This window comes from Ochotona princeps, chromosome 22, assembly GCF_030435755.1.
Source record: "Ochotona princeps isolate mOchPri1 chromosome 22, mOchPri1.hap1, whole genome shotgun sequence".
NCBI lineage: Eukaryota > Metazoa > Chordata > Mammalia > Lagomorpha > Ochotonidae > Ochotona > Ochotona princeps.
The window spans coordinates 35426137-35446741 of record NC_080853.1 but is presented as its reverse complement, the minus strand read 5'-3'; the positions used below and the strand labels follow the sequence as shown (position 1 = coordinate 35446741).

General features: G+C 50.2%; 1 protein-coding gene and 1 long non-coding RNA gene across 3 annotated transcripts in view; both read right to left on the bottom strand.

Moving 5' to 3' along the window:
* Window positions 1-13141, bottom strand: part of SLC23A2 (solute carrier family 23 member 2) — a 55663-nt gene extending 42522 nt beyond the window's left edge. For both annotated transcript variants that reach the window (XR_009247448.1, XM_004593340.3), the window contains exons 1-2: window positions 13005-13141; window positions 3384-3482 (exon numbers count right to left, since the gene is read on the bottom strand). Coding sequence is in view for 1 of the 2 variants with exons in the window: in XM_004593340.3 (XP_004593397.2) it covers window positions 3384-3482; window positions 13005-13112 (207 nt within the window). In the remaining variant the exon portion in view is untranslated. The remainder of the gene's footprint in view (window positions 1-3383; window positions 3483-13004) is intronic.
* Window positions 13142-13165: 24 nt separating this feature from the next.
* LOC131482969 (uncharacterized) overlaps window positions 13166-20605 on the bottom strand; it is a 50528-nt gene continuing 43088 nt past the window's right edge. The window contains exon 3 of the long non-coding RNA XR_009247447.1: window positions 13166-13266. This is a non-coding gene — a long non-coding RNA (uncharacterized LOC131482969). The remainder of the gene's footprint in view (window positions 13267-20605) is intronic.

The window sequence follows — 20605 nt, the reverse complement described above, 5'->3', positions numbered from 1 at the left end:
AGTTGCATACCACCTTATATTTTTAAAAATAATCTTTTCTAGTCTAGCAAACAAGGCATCTAACAGAAGGCAAAAATGCAAAGATGTAACACAGGTGGCCATCATCTGCCAGGCTGGCACCCCAGATGGGCACTGGTTCAAATCCTGGCTGCTCCACCTCCCATTTAGCTCCAAGCTAATATAGCTGAGGAAGCACCAGCAGGTGACTCAAGTGCTTGGTCCCCTGCACCCATGTGGGAAACCTGAAAAAAGCCTTGGTTATCGCAGCCACTCTGTGTGTGTGTCCTCTAACTCCGCCTGCCAAATAAATGACTAGATCTTAAGAAAAAAAAAAAAAAAGTACACACACACACCATGCTGCCATTCTAATCCTTGACTGTATCTCACCCTCTTGACAGACAAACTTGGTCCACAGAATGTGTCTCTCTGTGTGTCTGCCCCTCACTTCTCCAACTGGAGTTGGGGCTCCACGCCCTTTAATGCAAGAAGCAACAAACTTCAGCCTCACTGTCTAAACCCTGAAGGTTTGTACATGCCTGATGCAAGCTGACATTTGAGCTAATCCAAATGTAGTCAGGTTTGACCTTTGATTGGAAGGAAAATTTTCCTTTCAACAATGGATACTGGTGGATTGGCAGACAAAAAGATGGGTCAAAGTAAAGACACGCTTAAAAACAGCAACAACATTGGGAGATCTCTACCCTCCGGCCTGCAGGTGGATGCATCGTCCCTACTCTCAAAGGCGCCCTGTCTGGTCCCTCCAGCGTCACCACTGCAAACACTGAGCTCAAAACGACCCACTGCCGACACGAGTGTTTTTCAAGGACCAGTCCCTTCCAGCCCCAGGAAATTGGCTCTTTCTGTAGTCGAGAGACTCTCTCGCAAGGCTTCTTCCCACCACTTCTTGGAGCTCAAGGTGAAGGCTGTACCAAAGCCACCCAATAACCCACACATAGTGAACAAGCCCCTACCATTGTCAGACAGGCCTTGACACCTGCTCTTGGCACGTCAATGAACTGACATACACTGGCAGCACGTGCAACATAATCCTATTCAAGATTTGTTGGCAAATGGGGAAAGAAGTGTGTATGTGAGGGATTGGGCATGAGGTGCAGTTGGGAAAGGAATGGAGCCAAGGCTTCTGGGCTCTAGGCAGTCTGTCCCTGGCAGCAACCTCAGGCCAAGTCAGTCATTGAGGCTGACAGTGTGACTTTAGGTGTGCGGCTGAGTTGGGCAGGATTAGTTTGCCCACTTAAGATCAATGGCAGCCATAGCTTCACCCTGGATTGCCTAGACTGCATTCGGCCCTCCTGAGCACTCTCAAGGCATCCTGGCTGGGACACGGCACACTGCGTGGCTGTGCCAGGAGAGGATGTGAGGGAGCCTCTGCCTGGAACCTCCCAGACCCCGGGAGGCTGGTGTTCCTCTCTCTCCTTTCCCTGTAATGAACCACGAAAGAGCCACTGCTGACAGTCTTTCCAGCACAGCACGGAACCTTCCTCGGGGCCTCGCAAGCTGAGATGAGCAGTCCACTGACATGAGGCAACCAGGAATGACCACCTCACTCACAAAGGTCACTTCACCACCAGCCTGTGGACAGCGTCCCAGGCAGACCATCCTCCAGGCTCACAACATAACCAAGGGAAACGTCAGAAACATCCGGGAGCTCACGGACTAGCACATCCTGTTCCCGTGATACTACCATAAACACCGACTTCCTAGAAATCCCCAGTGAGTTGTAACTATAAAGGCAATTGATCCACAGACTTTACCTTTGTCCACCTCCACGAGTGGACAGGCTGAGGAAGGTCAAAATGGCCACACAGACAGACACGTGTGAACACACGCACAACTTTTCTTAGCCAAGAAGGTGTTGACCATTCGGAAATGGAGCTAAGGCAAATGTCCACAACAAACACGAAAATCACAGCGTGGGGACCGGAAGAGTCAAAAAGATTGACTCTCACGGTTGGGCAGACGCCTGGGGGAGTGTGGTGCTGAGGCACCAGGTCCTGCAGGCATCTGTCACCACTGTGCAGGAGCAGCCTGAGATGCCACGTGAACCAGTGGGCACAGCTGTGACCCGCAAACCCGGACTGACCGTGACAGTGAGGCGCATGTGGCTGAGGGGTGCCCTTTTCCAAGCCCTGATGGAGTTTACACTGGTGATCAGCAGGTTACATGTAGTGGTCCCTTGCACGTTCTACCTCCTTCACGTGGTTAAGCTAGGTTCAGGGTTTTCTCATTTATTTTCAACTGAATCAGATCCATCAAAGATCAAGTTCATCGGTCTTTTCAAATAGCTGGCTTTCATTTGCACTTAAACACAGTCCATTTCCTCTAATTCTTAACAACATACATGAGGAGTAAATAGGACAAAAAATGATCCAGAACACAAATAGGGCATCTAATGTAATCGCTAAGATACTTCACATCCTACATCAGTGTGCCTGGGTTTACTTCCTGCCAAAGCAGATCCTGGGGCAGCAGCGATGACTCAGGAATGTGGCCCCCTGTCACCCACACGGGAGACCCGCACGACCTCCCCAGGGCTGCCAGCCTCCATCTAGCACAGCCCCAACCCCTGCAGGCTCTTGGTGAGTGAACCAGAGCTCACTCGCACTGCCTTCACACCTTGCTCTTCTCTCACAGCTGTCATGAACCAGCACAGACTATAAGATCTCTGTCTATCCCATCTTTCTCCTGCCTCCCCCTTCATACCTCTGCCTTTCCAAAAAGTAAACAATTAGACACACACACACACGGACACTTACGTCCAGAGCACATTAGTAATTCCCTTATTTCCCTGAGTCATTGTGTGCCCAGACCTGACTCCAGGCCCTGACACCTTCCTCTGGCATCCTGGCTGAGGTGTTTAAAAGCAACAGGGACTGGTATGGTAACACAGCAGGCTAATCCTCCTGCCTACAGCGCTGACATCCCATGTGGGTGCTGGTTTATGTCCCAGCTGTTCCACTTCCCATCCAGTTCCCTGACCTGGGAAAGCAGCAGAGGATGGCTCAAGTGTTTGAGACCCTGCACCCACAGGGGAGATCCAGAAAAAGCTCCTGGCTCCTGATCAGCTTAGCTCTGGTCACTGGGGCCACATAGAAGAAAGATCTCACCCTCTGTGTCTTCCTCTCTTTGTATAAAAATTTACCTTTCAAATTAAAAAATCAACAACAAAAATCAGTTCAGTTTATTAAAAAAGAAAGAAGGAAAACGCAGTACCAGTCCCTAACGGCTCTCATCTGCATGGCTGTTGAGACAATTCCAAAGCAGTGTTTCTCACTACCGCTGCTCTCTCCACAGAATGCACTAACACAGACGGCCGGACGACACACGGCCCACGCACAGCCCGGCCGCGTCTCTGCACAGGCTACCTTCTCGGCGATGCCGTTTTCCGTGGTGTAGATGGCCATGAGTTCGGTGTCTTCATTGTCCTGCTCACCGCTGGAAGTGGCACCCCCGTTGATCACCACCTGGAGAGAGACACTGCATTTACAGGCTGCCTCGGTGCACACGCAGCCCTCTCTAATTCCTTGCCAGGGAACACAAAGTCTGGGGTCTTGTGACTCAAAACACCTGCCGAGCACATGGTCACATTGTGGCCAGGGCGTGGTTTATTTGCAGGAGAAGGATGTCCAGTGTCCCCTGGAGGGGAGCTGCAGGTGGTGAGGGCAACAGCAGCCTCCAAGCGCAGATCGGGCTGTGCAGCCATCGCCACGTGAGTCTGTGGGGCCAGGCCAGGGCCTCCAGCTGTCGGGACTGTGGCCCCTCAAGAGGAGGCCCTATGCTGATGCTGGGAAGCATACAGAGCAAACACCTGGGCATCCCAGAGCAGGTCACAGCCGCCTCCCACATGTGCTCTGGGAGAAAGTAGCCTGGGACCTGCCCACTGGGAACAGGAATCTTAAAAAGATTTTCTACTCATTGATTAGATGGATCCATTTCTAGGGATGCGTCTTGAAGAAACATAACAGAAAATAAAAACAAAAAAGCTTTTACCCCCAAAAGTGACCACCATTCAAGTGTAAAAAAGAAATAACTGACTTACACCCCAAATCAAAGGAAAAATGTTTTTCTACATGGTGCTTATAATAGAAAAAAAACAAAAAATGCATGTGCAATTATAATGTGAACTAAATAAACAAGCTAATGGCTCAACCGCAGCTTTTACAAATAACAGAGGGATAAAGTTTGTAAAATGTTTCAATCCTGGCACTGAGAAATGCATTTAAAAATGTAAAAATGAGTCGTGATCTAAAGGGAAACAGAGTATGACAGACAGCAAAGGGCACCCATAATTCATTTAGAACAGACAAGATTTACAAATCACAAGGAACACCTCCATCAGTAATGATCAACACCCATGCCGAAGGTAACAGGCACAGGCCAGGGGCACAATCAACACTGGGTGAGGCCCGGGAAAAGCTCTCCCACCCTGCTGAAACTTACGGCAGCGACAGCTAACACACATTTCCATGTTTTAACATACATTTAAAACATGAGCCTGGTGCTGGCCAGGGGGCGGGGGAGAGTTCCTCTCAGCGGAATTTGCAGCTGACCCTTCCTTGGATCCAGGATTGACCTGCAGAGGAACACGCACCTGAGTCTTAGGCGCGGCTGACCGTGACCCCCTTGCGGCACTGTGGAAAACACAGCATCCCTGGGGGAACCTAGCTGTCCATCAGAGAGATGGCCACTGGGAGGAGACAGCACATTCATTTAGAGAACAGCATTCGCTCATTAAAAAAAAAGATTCATGCGAACACATTGACAAGGAAAGAACTAATGAATACTTTAAAACAGTAACACATAAAACAATGAGACCAAAATTATTACCAGCTGTGCTTTTAGAAAGAGCAGATTCTAATAACATCCCTACCTAGGTGCTTGGTACAGGAAGCAAGAAAACCACACAGCAGCAGGAAAGGGGAGGCCCCTGGGACACGGACAGCACCTGCAGGCCGTCTGCTCAGCACTCCCCACCCGCCCTGTTTGCCTCTTACAATCAGGAGGCCTTCATGCATTATTTGTGCCTTGTCTTGTTTTTTAAGGATAATTAAAAAAAAAAAAAAGACATCCTTCTATTATGAACAGTGGTAGGTCTAAGCAGTAGGGCCATTTCAGCCTTCCTTTTCCCCTTTAAATATGCCGGCAATTATCTATAATGAGCAGCTGACTTTCCGCTGGGAAGACACGAAGATGACGATCCGAGCAGTGCAGCCTGGCTTGAGGAGGCCCAGAGCTCGCCGTAGTCAAGGAAGTCAAGCCAACGAGAGACTAAACTTCTCATGCACACACACAGGTTCTGAGTCAAGCCTGAGGCCACTTGGACAGTAGGCGCGAGAGCTCCATGTCCACCGCACATTTCGGCAGGACAGAACCGCTGCACGTGAACGCTTGCTCAGATCCCTTTCATGAATCGCGCTTCTTACACAAGCAGATGCAGCTGCACCGCTGGTTTGCCTGTAAAACGAGCTGCTGGCAGGAAGCACGGTCCCAGCCAACCTCCCACACCCACAGGCAGGGCAGAATCCCAGCCTGAGAAGCCCAGAGGGCCACCCATCAGGATGAATTGCTAAGACAAACCACATGGAGTTTCTAAAGCGACAGAAATCCAGAATGACTGAGGGATCTGTGCTAGCTAAAACCGACTTTCAGAGATCCTTGTGGGGTGGAAGCAATGTGTTAACGTCACTGAACTGTTCACTCTTAAGGGGGGGAATTCAACCTAGCAGTGTAGACCCCTGCATCCCACATCAGATGCGTGGGTTCAAGGCCAGATCCCACTCCTGATCCCCACCCTCCTGCTAATGCCATCTCTGGGAGGCAGTCATGATGGCCCAGGTCACTGGTTCCTGCCACTCACAATCCAGGGCGATCTGGATTGGATTTTGGGCTCCAGTTTTCGCCCTTGCCATTGTGAATACCCGGGCAATGAACCATACATTGGCAGTGTTCCCTACCACCTGTCTTTCTGCCTCACAAACACATATTTCTCTTTTAAAAAAGTTATTAAAAACAAATGAATGGCTAATTTTATGTTATGGAAACTTCAATATTTTTTGAGCGAGCAACAGTAAACACCTATGTGCTGTCCTCTCTTGGTTCACACCCCCTCCAAAGGCCTGAAACAGCTGGAGCTGAATCAGCCCAAAGCCAGCAGCCAGCATCTCAACAGAGGCCTCCCCCACAGCGGGCAGGAATCCAACCACGGAGCTGAAACTGGGGACTGAACCCAAGTACTCTGCGATGGGATGCAGGTATCCCAAACACCACCAGACCAAACACCTAACCCTTTAATCCATACTGCACCAAAGAAGGCAGATTCTGGCAAGAGTCAGCCATTCCCGCTGACTCATCCACTCACGCACACTCCAAGGAGGGTGCTGTCCGGCCACCACCAGCTTCTCTTTGCAACAGTGAGTGCCAGATTGACACAGAAGGACACAGAACCATGATAATGGGCTCCAACACACCCCAAGAACACCACGATCAGAATGCTTCAGATGGCCATTCAGCCAACAGCTGGACAGTACACGACTGTGGCAAAGAAAAGGGGCTAAGGGACCCGGCACAATAGCCTAGCAGCTAAAGTCCTCACCTTGCATACGCCAGGATCTCAAATGGGCGCCGGTTCTAATCCCGGCAGCCCCACTTCCCATCCAGCTCCCTGCTTGTGGCCTGGGAAAGCAGTTGAGGACGGCCCAAAGCCTCGGAACCCTGTACCCGCATGGGAGACCAGGAAGTTCCTGGCTCCTGGCTTCGGATTGGCGCAGCTGCGGCTATTGCGGCCGCTTGGGGAGTGACTCAATGGACGGAAGATCTTCCTCTCTATCTCTCCTCCTCTCTGCATATCTGACTGTCTAATAAAAATAAATAAACCTTTAAAAAAAAGAAAAGAGGGTGCAGATGGGAACGGAGGCAGGCATTCGCTTTAGCACAGCGCGGACAGGCAGCAGGACACCCACAGGAGGTCGCTCTTTCTCCACGGCAGGTGCCGCCTGAGCAGTACTCGCAGATACAAGGCTCTATGCACACTCCTACTTCACTCAACAGCTATTAGTGAGTTTACTAAACTAGCTGCCCTAACATCCCACTTGTCAAAGATAAGCAGCAGGGGCTGGCCCAGGCCCTCACAGTTCTGCACCCCTGTGGGGGAGACCAGGCCAACACTACCTGTTGTAGCTACCTGGGGAGTGAACCAAAGGATGGAAGATCTGTCTCTCCCTCTTTTTGTAACTCTTTTAAATAAAATAAATCTTTATTTAAAAAAAAAAAGCATTAAAATCAGCTACTTTTTAAGGGAAAGGATTAAACTATGTTGCCGGCCGAACCAAAGCGTCTCATTTCCAAACTGCCAAGGGTTCCTGTCACTATGAAATACCTCGTCCCTGGCCTGTCTTAGACCACTTTCTCACCTCATCCCAGCCTGCTTCTGTCAGTGCCGTAACAGCACCACGGACAACAGAGGGCAGCCTGATGGTGTCCACCTCAAAAACGCTGGCTATGTTCAAATGCCTTTGGAAACAAGATGCTCCTCCTTCCCCTAAAATTGTTTAAATCCAAAGTTGTAGTTTTATAAATCCGTCTCCTGAATTAGCAATGCTATAGGGGTCCCCCAGTGAGGAAATTGGGGGGGTGTTTGCTGACTCAGCTGTCGGCTTGGTTTTCCTGGTCTCCAACAGGCTGGGCTAACTGGATAAGCTCCCAACCGGCACTGGGTGCTCAGGCTGCAGCCTCAGGGGGTGTCCCTCCCAGGCTGTATCCTGGACTGCCCTAACTCCCCGACACACCTTCCCTCCCTGGCCTACTGTGGTCCCAGCACCCAAGGAGCAACCTGAGACCAGTGCCCCACGGCCTCTGCCCCCAGCACCCATTGGTAGCACCTTGCACTAACGGGGCCTGTGTACTGGTCCACCACCTGACCGCTCCTGGACCCCAAGTGGCTCCTCCTGGGGTCCTTTCTTGAGCCCACTCTGCATACACCGGGAGGCGGGGATAAGCTGCGAGCTTTCTGTGACAGCCTGTGAGTGCTTCTCCCACTCGGATGAGCCTGAAGCTAACGCGGCTACCTCTCTGTCCAGACCATCCCCCTCTCCACACACACAACCAGCAGCCTGAAACCCAAACACTCCCACAGGGGCCAGAGGACTACAGGCCCAAGGGATGCAGTCCCCCACTAGGAGTGCCAAACATGCAATCCGCAGGTGCTATGGCCGATAAGCCTGTGCCAACAGGAAATCCAGGCCATGAATCAGGTCCTGGTTCAGATGGCGTGAGGGCCACAGACAGAGGCTGGAACACACTACCATTTCCTGGCTGCACTTCCAGGCCACGGTCCCAAGGGCCTGGGAGTTGTGCTAGAGTTCCTGTTGTGGTTTTGTGGCTCCAGCATCCCACCAGGCTATTCTTGCCCTGTCACACACACACATCTTCTAACTCCCTCAAAAACCCTGCAGAGGAGCCTGCGGGGCATCTCGTGGACCTGCCGCGAACGTCCACGTCCAGTGCTGCTCTGCACTCTGACCTTCTAGAATGGGAGGAGTCCAGCATCTCACACCCTCGCTGGGACCTCTCCTGTAGTCTTCTTCCAGGAATGGATTTGCTCCCATTCACTGCTTAGGATCTTTGCTTTATTTTGTTCAAAGAAACTCTTGCTTCCTTTCCGTGAGTTTAAAAAAAGAAGCAGAAGAAGAATCGCCAGTGATGACAGCCTCAATCCCCAGGCCCCTGGCCACCCACATCGACAGATCTGACTCAGGGCCTGACTCAAGAGGAGCGGCCAGAATCCCCACTCTGCAGTGCACCTGTCCTGACGCCAGGTGCCCAGCCGACAGCCCAAGGCCAAGCTCGGGACTCCAAAGCATGTGGAGGAACACCAGGCTGCACTCGGTCTGGCAAGGGTTCGACCACGGGCACAGCAGAGACAGGGAACGGCTGCCAAGTACAATCCAGGAGAGACCAACTCGCTCAAGTTGAATTCCTCTAAAGAAAATAGCCACACGTAGCCGCCAGCTGGTACACCGAACAGCTCAGATGCAGAGAAAACAGCAGTCCCGTGCTGGCTACACGTTCAAGGAACAGGGTGAAACACAGTGCTGGCAGCCAGAGACACCTGGCACTGCGCCCCGAGGCCCCAGGTGTGAGCCCTTGACCCTCCTCGCTTCCCACACAGCTCCAACCAGCAGCCTTCACCTTGCCCACCCTCCTGCTCCCACCTCTGCTCGGGGCCCCACAACCCTGTGTCTGCAGGTGCTAGGAGGACACCCTCAACCTCAGGTCCACCTACATTTTCTGCCAAAGTGTGACAGTTCAAGTACTTGCCTCCCTGCCACCCTCAGGAGAGACCAGAATTGATTTCTGGGTTCTTTGATTTAGCCAGGCCCAGCCACAACCACTGGGGTCACTTGGGGAATGAACCAGCAGATGGAAGATGTCTCCTCTTCTCTCTAATTCTGCCTCAGGGGCCACATACAGCTCTCACACCATGGGATTCTGTGAAGCATGCGCACTGGCATGGAGGGCTGGGGTAGGACAGACACGCCCGCGGAGCACAGGGAACAGGGAATGACCCTACAAGCAGGTGGTGTGAAGGGGCCGGGGACAAACACGCCATACGCCTCAGTGCCCCCAAGCAGCAGGTCCACTTCAATGTGAGAGGTGCCTGAGATTAAACAAGGGCAGGGCAGAGCACCTGCTCTCATTCTGTGATGTCGCTCTTTCTAACAAAACCTTCCACACCCCCAAATCCCACCATGTGAACAGTTTCCCAAGAGCCTGCTCCGACAGGCTGTGCCTTCAGCTTCCTCTTCTCAGGCACGGAGGATGCTGGGAGCCATGTCCTCCCTGATCCCCAGTCCCGTTGTGCATCCCGGGCTGGTCCTTCAGTCCTTCCCAAGGTCTTCTCTCTCTCCCCGGCTGCTCAGTCTCCCAACTGCAACTTTGTTTTCATTCTTTGCAGCCTGAGCGAGCATGATTTTAAACACTTTTTTGTTTTCCCTTTTTAATGCTTCCTTTTAAAGCCCAGGACAGCGATAAAAATTCTATAAATGTTCTTCCATTAAACCGCTCCAGCATTAAATCAACCATGTAATTACATTATTTTTATATCCCATGATGTGTTACATCCACATCCTCACTGGAAAATGGATCCAGAAATGAGTGCTCCTTCCCAAACCCAATGATAGGGGAGAAAAGCCAAAAGTACGCAACAGCCACAAGCAAAGGACCAAGAAACATACATTGGTGACTGAGGTTGGCTCTAACCAGAGGCTGGGGCAGGTGTGCTCCTAAACACCAGGGCTGGCCAGGTGCCCCCACTCTTTCAGGTCATGGTCTCTTCCAAGGAGAGAGTGAGTAAGACCTGGTTCCAGCTCTGGTCTAAAAAAGCAAAAGACCAAGTCCTAGAGGCAGTCGGAGTCAGAGGAAACACACACACGCGCACGCACACACACGGAATCAAGAATCAAACATAGGCACAAACGCACCCTTCCTCTCAAGAGAAGTCCACTCTTTAGAGTTGTACAAGGGGGCCCAGCACTGTAGCCTACTGGCTGAATCCTTGCCTTGCATCCTCCGGGATCCCACACGATTACCGGTTCCAAACCCGGCTGCTCCATTTCCCATCCAGCTCCCTGCTTGTGGCCTGGGAAAGCAGTAGAAGATGACCCAAAGCCTTAGGACCCTGCAACCGCAAGGGAGACCCAGAAGAAACTCCTGGCTCCTGACTTTGGAACAGCTCAGCTCCGGCTGTTGCGGTCAGTTAGAGAATGAACCAGAGGACAGAAGATCTTTTTCTCTGTATTTCCTTCTCTCTGTATATTTGCCTTTTCAATAAAAATAATAAAATAATTTTTTTTTTAAAAAAAAAGGAGTTGCACAGGAACTGGCAGTGTGGCAAAGTAGGTGGGCCACTACCTGCCATGCCAGCATCCCATATGGGTGCTGGTTTGGGTCCTATAGCTCCACTTTTGATCCAGCTCCCTACTAATGCACCTGGGAAAGTACCCAAGGACGGCCCAAATGTCCCTGCACACAAGTGGGAGACCTGAAAGAAGCTTCGGGCTCCTGACTTTGGATTGACTCAGCTCTGGCTGTTACAGCCATCTGGGGAGAGCCAGTGGATGGAAGATCTTTCTACCTCTCTGTAATGATGCCTTTCAAATAAATAATTCAGTCTTTTAAAAAAGATTTATTTATTTTTATTGGAAGGTCAGATATACAGAGAGGAGGAGAGACAAAGATCTTCCATCCACTGATCCACTCCCCAAGTGGCTGCAACAGCTGGAGTTGAACCAATCCGAAGCCAGAAGCCAAAATCCTAATCTGGGTCTCCCATGCGGGTACACAGGGTTCCAAGGCTTTGGGCCATCCTCAACTGCTTTCCCAGGCCAAAAGCAGGGAGCTGGATGGGAAGCAGGGCCACCAGGATTAGAACTGGTGCCCATGAGATCCTGGTGCTTTCAAGGCGAAGACTTTAGGCAATAGGTTACCACGCCCAGCCCAATAATTCAATCTTAGAATGAAAATTAAGAGTTGGGCCTGACATGGTAGCCTAGTGGCTAAAGATCATGCATTGGGATACCATATGGGTGCTGGTTCATGTCCTGGCAGCCCTGCTTCCCATCCAGCTCCCTGCTTGTGGCCTGAGAAAGCAGCCAAGGACAACCCAAACCCACGTGGGAGACCCAGAAGAAGCTCCTCGCCTCAGACTGGCTCAGCTCCAGCCGTTGCAGCCACTTGGGGAGTGAATCATCGGATGGAAGATCTTCCTCTCTGTCTCTCCTCCTCTCTGTATATCTGTCTTTCTAATAAATCTTTAAAGAAAAATTAAAGAGTATACAAGTACTCGGGCAGTAACCACAGACCCTCAAGGTATTCTAACACTGAACTAAGGGAAAGGAGACAGATGCAGGAAACACCCAGGCACTTGACAATTGGTAACGCACGCTGGCGAGCTAGAGGGATTACCGCAATGTTAATACCAAAATAAGTAAAAATAAAACACCGGACCATAACACCAAGACAAGGGGATGCGAGTGAATAATCCACTGGGCTTTTTGGGGCAGTGGGGGCAGAGAAGCCCTAACAGGCATAAGCTATTAGCCCCAGAGGAAACCTGCAAAGCTGACCTAATTTAAACCGGAGCACCCTAACACATGTTTCCTCCCCTAGAAAACCAACGCCAACCACAGGCCTTCCATATTACAGAAAACCTTGTTGGCAAATTTCACTTTACAGGAGAAACAATGATGAATGACGTGGACCAGCTGAGCACCTGAGAGTCCATGCAGGAAGGTTCAAAACACACATGCGAACTGCCAGCCAACTCACTTCAAGATGCCCACTAGATGCCACGTCTGCTGCCATGCTCACGACTTTCTTACCCAGGAATAAATTCCACAATCACGTGCTAAGGACTCCCAGACTGATATTCTGGCCACACTTCTAGTATTGTGACAAAAAACAACTGCAGGAGGTGGTTCCCCTCCTTTCTGGAATTAACAACGCATAGGTAACTCCATTCCTATCCAATCATGATTCTGTGCCCGGGGAAGACTTACTTCACTATGGAACATAACCAACGTGTGCTATCAAACTCATCTGGGCCCTCATCCTCCCACTTTGCAAAACATCTCTGAGGCTGGGTTTACTGAGTAACGGCTGGATTTTATTTAGCAAAAGTACATGTTGGAGATTTAAAAAAAAGAAAAAATTAACTCTCAACACCTTCTGGTATCCAGTAAGAAGCACTTGGCCGGTTTTCACACAGGAACTGTCATGCATGTTTTCTTCCCTGGAGTTCACCCAGCAGGTGAGTCCTGTAGGCTAAGAGCGAGACTCTAAGAGTGCCTGACACAGAAAGCATTTTATTTTTACCTGCCTTAACCTTAACCAAACACCCGAGTCTCATAGCCCATCCTACACCAACTCTTAGAGAAATACGGTCCAGCAGCCCAGCAAGAAGGGAAACGGAAGACGGGGGATCTCGTTACCGGAAGAGTGAAGAAGGTAGGATGCTTTGCTTCATCCTCATATTTGCCTTCAGTCGAGCTTCCAGCCTCCATGGACTTGGGTGTGGTGTTCTTACCGATGCCCATCATCAAGAGGAAGTGAACAGCTCTGCACAGCCACGGGGCGCAGGGGCTGGACCCGGGCCTGCTCAAGCCGGAGCCTGGGATCTGCGTCAGCTCTCTCGGGGCCTGGAGCACCGAACCTCAGGCGGAGAGGAGACCCGTGAGCGCCATGTCTCACAACCTGGAAGAGAGAATGTAGCCGATCACCTCAGTGCACACCAGCAACATACGAGGCCAGGTGGGACTCCTACACAGGAGACGGTCCTGCTACCAGTCACACCCAAACACCCAGAGGCTCCTTCTACAAACCCCCTCCTCATGGACAGTCACATGTCAACTCAGAAATACCCCCAAAATGGATTAAAACAGTAGTGTGCACGCAATGAAAGAATCTCAACTGAATTTGATCTGTGGTGATGCAACAAGGTGGAGGAATACACTATGGTGGTGGGGGGGAGAATTGCAGGGCCTATAAAACCATGACACATAATGCAATGTAATCCAAAAAAAAAAAAAAAACAAAAACAAAATGTAATACAGCAACAAGGTGGAGCAATCCACCGTGGGGGGAGGGTACAGGGAGAGGTTGGGGCATCCCCAGAGCCTATGAAACTGTCACATAATGAAATGTAATTAATAAAATTTATATATTAAAAAAATTTATATATTAAAAAAAAACAGCAGTGCGCAGCAGTGAAGTTCCTTGAGGTGCATCGCGGTACAGGACAGGCGTGGCTCACCTGCCGCAGGGGCCGTGGGAGGGGCTCCGTGTGGCACCGCCTTCCTGCTCTAAGGGACACCCAGGCTCCATCTCACACAAGAGATGCCTGTGCGAATCCCTTCAGTGTTGCCCTTGCAAAACTAACTTCTAATCATTGTCTGAAGTTTCAAAAAAGTACGTTTCACCAGAAGCCACAAAATCCTCTTGGAAAGAACAGGGCCACAGAGAGGGTCCAGGCTCCCGTCGCCGAGACGAGCACCCCTTGACTCAAAAGTGTCACTCATGACACACATGAAGCTTCACTTCTGACAAAAGCCCAACATTCCAGGTCCAATTTCTAACACGCTTCTGAAGCAGGAGGCCAAGTTCCCAAGCATACAAGTTCCAATGAAGCCGGGGACGGGGTGGAGAAAAACAACTCCATACCATGAAAGAATTAGCACTTGGGAAACCTGGCTTTGAAAACGAAACGGCACAAACAATCCACTACAGGGTTGGCACACCAACAACAAAAACATGCCTAGAGATGCCTGGATTTCCATGCAGAGACACATAACGCACAGGGCACTCAGGCATGCTAAGTGGAATGTCCAACTTACTTCCCACCCAGACCCAACATCCATCCCACCATGGTGAAGATGGCCTGTGAGGAACTTCCACGAATAGGGAATTCTTTATAGGACACTTCTTCAACCAATACATCTGATGATCCAGGAGAAAAATGAAACATAAATTTACAAAAAAAAAATAGGAAAACAAAACTAGACAACATCTGCAGTATTGTAGCTGGACAGCAATAAGACAGTTGTCAGAATGTCACATCCCAGCCAGGAGACAGAGAGGCGGGTCCGCATGCCAGGCACTTCCAATGTTGCCATGCTGGGCTACACCTTCATGCACAGCTAGCATTGTCACTCCGATCACATCCACGGCGACCTGGAGAGTGGCACTCAGCATGGGTGCTGTGCTGCCCTGCAGGTGCAAGGTGAGGTCCAGCTACAGCTGCCAGGAGCTGCTGGCTGCTCACAGCTGGGGGCGCGATGGCCAACCTCGCACAGGATGGTCCCAACACTTAGAGGAAAGAACATCCTCAAAAAGTAGACCCTGCCTGAGGGAGCCACTTCAGACCTTGACCTGAGCCTCCTGGAGCTCATGTTTCCCCAAGACACGCTGTCAAATACTACCAGATTTTCACAGGGCCACACATCACACTCATGTTCACAAAAACAAGCAAAAACAACTAGGCATCCACTCCCACTGCTGCCACCATCAGCAAACCCATATGGCTTTCACATCCTGGGTAGCACAGGACTCTAAAGCAGGTATAATTCTCCTAGGTTGAGGATCTTGGGATTCCAGACACACGTACCCATGGCAGCTGCCCTAGCCCATAACTGCCCCATTGGCAGGACCACCCAGGTCAAACTGCCCTGCTGAGCCCAGGCCTCTGACCCTGACTGGTTACACGAGGGACCACCAGCTGGTTACACGAGAGGCCCCTCAGCTGCCTCTCCCTGCAACACCCTGTGGAAAACTCACAGGAAGACATGAGGGTAAAGCAAACCCAGGGCAGAGATGTTCCAAGAAAATCTCCAGGAGAAAAAGCCAGAGTTGGGGGGCAGAGGAGAGGATGACAATGAGAAAGAAACGTACCCCTGGAAATGGCTGAGACAGTCCCCAGAGAATGCCACAGCCCAGCACTCAGGCACAAGGATGACGAAGAGGCCTTGAGGTCACAAACCACATGCCAGCCGGAGATCAGAGGGTTTCCTCCACCCGGGACAAACTTGCATGTGGGTCAACGCCAAGGTCAGGAGATGACAGGAATGGAGAGAGGACAGAGTGGCAAGGAGTCTCCGGAGAATCGGACACCTTCCCAAGGTGCTCCAGAGCCCATCTTCCCACTGGTGAATGAGCATGCGCACTGGCTCCCTGTCCGCTGACAGCTCCACGCAGGAGAGGGAGGGCCTGAGGGATGAAAGATTCCGACCGTGACCACAGCAGCTTCCTGGCCGGGGGCACCTGTGTATGCCAGGCAGGTCACTGACCTCTCGTTAATAATTGGTGATGGCTTCTTCCAGCCAATGAGCACAGTACTTCCATGCCAGGGTCCGTGCACTAGATGTGAATGACACAAAGGTGTGAAGAGAACAGCTCCCTGCATGGCAGGGCCCAGGGAGCTTCCAGCTGTTTGGCAGGGCCCGGCGGATTTCTCTCTGACCACCTTGATGCAGTCTCACCACCCTTTTGCATGGACACTCAAGCACCCCACTAAGAATCCTGTAATCTATTGAGGCATTGTTTGCCCCTGTGAGATGGCTTTGGCAAGTAATATCAGCTTGAGAGTTAATGTTACTGATAATGTCTTGGTGAGTGGGCCTTTAACTGCACACAGGAGTACAATCAAGCCCTTGCTGTTTCCAGACACCTTATTGTGTACCTACCCATTGCCATAAAATCTGGCCTGGACATTTAGCATGCTTTCTGGGAAATGGCTTGATAAGAATTTTACATACTAATGGAAATGATGGGAGTATGGGTTAAAACTGCCATGACAAAAAATATAGCTACTGGGACCCTAAAAGCTATCTTGTTACTGGGACCCTAAAAGTTATCTTGTTACTGTGACCCTAAAGGCTATCGTGTTACTGGGACCCTAAAGGCTATCCTGCTAAAGCAAAAAATATAGTTACTGTGACCTTAAGGGTTAGCCTGTCCTTGCAACTCTTTAGAACATAGAAACTGTAGTTGCTCTAGCTGCTTTCATAATTTCTAACTAGAGGAAATATAGGCTGATTTCACTAACATCACAAAGATATACTTTTGATTATTGTTTGATCACTTATGAGGTTGTAGAACCTGCAGTTGTAGAGGAACTTAATGTTTGAAACCTTTTGTCTCAGATCTTTGTTTTTTTCTCTTTTGATGTATTCCTCACATTAAGTGATGGTTAAGTTGTAGAATAAGAATTGTAGCAAGAGTGTATTACTGAATAAGATGTGTTGCCTACTGAGAAATTCTTGGCTGCAATGTTGGAATGGATAATGCCCTGTCTTAAGGTGAAACAATTTGTAGAATTATCTTTGGAAACACTCACTTGTCCATTGTAGAATTGAAACTTATATGGAGTAAACTTGGCTCATTGCTAATTACAATTCTTTCCGCCGTTATAACTCTTGCTTTACTTGTTCAGATAACAAACTGTGTGAGCTTGCTGACCTAATGGCCTTTAGTGCCAATGGCCCGTAATCCCCATACACCAAGACCCCGGACTTACTAACCCATACATAATTCAAGGTAGGGGCCTGGTTGTCACAGGTGGCGCCAAGGTTAGAGCCCAGACCTGAGGAGAGCGGATGAAGACTGGCAAACCAAGATAAGCAAGGAATGTGGGACCCTTCCTCAATCATTTCTCAAGAAGTTGTAAATTGTGCCCCCCTGAAGCTATGTCAAAATGCCCCTAAAAGAAAACTTTGTACTGCTTCTGTATAAATAAAGCGGACAGCTTTCTTGCAATGTCCACAATCATCAAGGAATCCTAGTGGTCTGTCTCTCTTTTCTTTCTCTCTACGCCTATCTCACGCACCCTTCCCAAGCTCCGAACTCTCGGCTGGAGCTGGACTCCGGCACTTCCAGACTGGCACAGCAGCTCTACGCAAGTTGGAGATGAGTTTTGGACAAGTTAGGAAAGGAAGTCAGGGGTGACAGGTAAGGACTGGAACTGCAGCCGGCGCTGCTGACCTGCCCCTAGCGCTATTCTGCCATCAAGACAGAAGGGTGAAGGCCCCCCCGTTAGGGGCACCCACAGTAGGAACAGGCTTGGCTCGCAGCAGTGCCATCTCCAGGTTCCCTCCTTGTGACTTCTAAGGGCCTGCAGGGCAGGGACCACAGCCAAGTGCCTTTCCCAGACAGAAGCCTGCCCTCCATCTGCCATCTGCACCTTCACAACCACACAGCCACTGCATGGCGCATGTCACCACCGCATCACACCATCATTGTGCAGACACTGAGCTGGCTTTCTCGTTGCACTTCGATGGCTCTTAAACACCTGTCCCTGTGGCAAACTACATGGTCACATACCACGCACGATCATGCTTGCTGACAGCTTCGTGACTGGCTTGGGGGTGGAATCCAGATTCTTTCCCAGGCTGGATGGAATCTAGGCTGCCCAGCCCTGCCCGCTGCCGGTCCTCCTTGTCTCCACTCTGATTTCCTCTGGAAAATGGGCACCACCTCTCTCCTCCCTTCTTTCCACTGAGTGGACTCTGGACAAACTTGGAGATGGTATCCATGTGGCCAGCCCAGCCAGCCAGCTGAAGGGCTGGAGCAAGAGGCAACCCTGACTTGCCACGGGGCCCATAACCTCTAGATGAAACTGCCCCAAATTTGTAAAATGAGAAATGCTGTGCGTTAAAAAAAACTGAAGCAGCAGCACCTGATGTAACATCAACAGCCATTCCCATTTAATACCCTTCCATCACAGCTTACTACAGTAGGACAGACTCGGAAATGTCAGGGCCAGGTCCGGGATGCTGACATCACCATGGTCACGGGACTCAGATTACAACGTGGCTGAAGGGAAAGACCAGAGGGAGATCGTGTCCAGAGATACCAAATGCAGGAGGAGTCTGTGAGTGGCTCCAGGTGAAGCCAGCAGCAATTAATGCCTGGAAGGTCTGCATGTGATCCAGCATGAGTACCCTGTATGAGTATCCAGTGTGAGGCCAGACACAGAGACAGGCCACCCCCCATCAACCGCTTCGGGGCAGTCCCCAGCCACAGGGGTGAACATCGCAGGAGAAGACCACCTGGCCAGTAACCAAAAGCATTTACAGAAAGCCCTGCTGGCCCTGGATGACACATAAGGAAGAAATCCTGAAAATGATCAGCAAAACACAAAACACTTAAGAGTGAATTTACCAAAAGATGTGCATAATCTTCACCAAAAAAATACATATGCCACAGCTGGGAGATATTACACCGACTTCAGTACCCAGAGGTCTAAAGAAAGAATACTCCCAGAAAGGAAGGTGCCTGAATGCCTACAGATTCTCCAATACAGATTTCATCAAAAGGGGGAAGGTAAAGTTGCTAACAATTCTTCTAGGCACGGAGAGGAGGGTGTTAGCCACTGTGGCACATCAGGTAAAGCAACTGCCTGCAGTGCTGGCACTCCACCTGGGTATCAGTTTGAATCCCAGTTGCTCCCACTTCCAATCCAGCTCCCTGCTTCACCGGGAAAAGGTGCCAGAAGACATAAAAGTCAGTGGGCTGGGAGCAATGCCTCAATTGGCTAATCCTCCCCTTCAAGCGCTAGGATCCCATATGGGCACTGGTTTGTGTCCTGGCTGCCCCACTTTCCATGCAGCTCCCTGCCTGTGGCCTGGGGAAGCAGTGGAGGTGGCTCAAGTCATTAGACCTCTGCCTCCATGTGGGAAACCTAAAAGAAGATCCTGGCTCCCACCTGCAAACCAGCTCAGCTCTGGCCACTGCAGCCACTTGGCCACCTGGCTGGTGATTCAGCAGACCAAAGATTTCTGCCTCTCACTCTTTGTTTCTTTTTCTGTAAGTTTGTCAGAAAAATAAATCTTTTTTAAAAATTTAGAAAATGATCACAGAAATGTTTTTTTTCTCAATTAGAAACACCAAGGTCAAGCTGTTGTAACAAGCAGAAAAATTTAACAGAGGTATGAAAAAAAAATTTTGCTCATCAGATAGAAGACAAGCCACAAACTGAGGAATGACTGTGGAAAGAAAGCACTTTAAATCAGAAGACAAAGTTTGGATTTCCCAATATATGTGCCAAGATAATCGACTAACTTTCAATCGAATCCAGGAGCTGGTGCCGTGGCACAGTTCACTAATCTTTCATCTCTGGCACTGGCATCCCATACGGGAACCAGTTCACGACCCAGCAGCTCCACTTCCCATCCAGCTCCCTGTTCATGGCACAGGAAGGCAGCAGAGGATAGCCCAGGTTCTTGGCCCCTTCACCCACGTGCGAGACCCAGAAGAAGCTCCTGGCCTTGGATCGGCTCAGCTCCGGGCATCGCAGCCATTTGGGGAGTGAACCAGCGCTGGAAGATCTCTGTCTCTCCTTTTCTCTGTAAATCTGCCTTTCAAATAAAAATAAATAAATCTTTTAAGAAAAAAGGAAAAAAAAAAAAAGAGATGCCTTAACATAGGGAAAGAAAGACAGGAGGCATTGTTGGGAATAAAGTATAATTTAAAAGAATCAAAACCAATTTACGCAGTAAAAAGCCAAAGTAAGCATTCGGCTGTCTGGGTGTGCACATCCCACTGTGAACACAGCGTGCGGTGACAGGAGCAGACGCTGTCATTCACGTGTTGCCAAACAGCAGCCGCTTCCAATGAAGACTTACTGTCATCGGCTACTCAAGCAGCACTCTTATCTCTCTGCCCTCTCCAGCAATCAGGGCTGGTTGTCGGCAGGTGCCTTGGCGGGCCACCTGACTTGGAAGCACGATGGCATTTAAAGAGCCATTTTATAGAGGCAGCGATACCCCAGGGGCTGAAGAACAAAACCGTTCACGTTACTTGACGAACACGGGATCCCCAAGGAAACCACACCCTCCCTGCCGGGCAGCACCCAGCAGAGTCCCACGCACACGGCACAGGGAGCCCTTTGCCAAACAATGCCGCGAGAACCACTCCTCTTCACATCCCTGGATCTCAGTATGCAAGAAGAGGCCCACTCAACACTGACCCAGTATGTTTTATCCTAAGTCACCTTTAGGGGCTCCCTAAAGAGAGGGCATTGGTCAAATACCACGGCAAT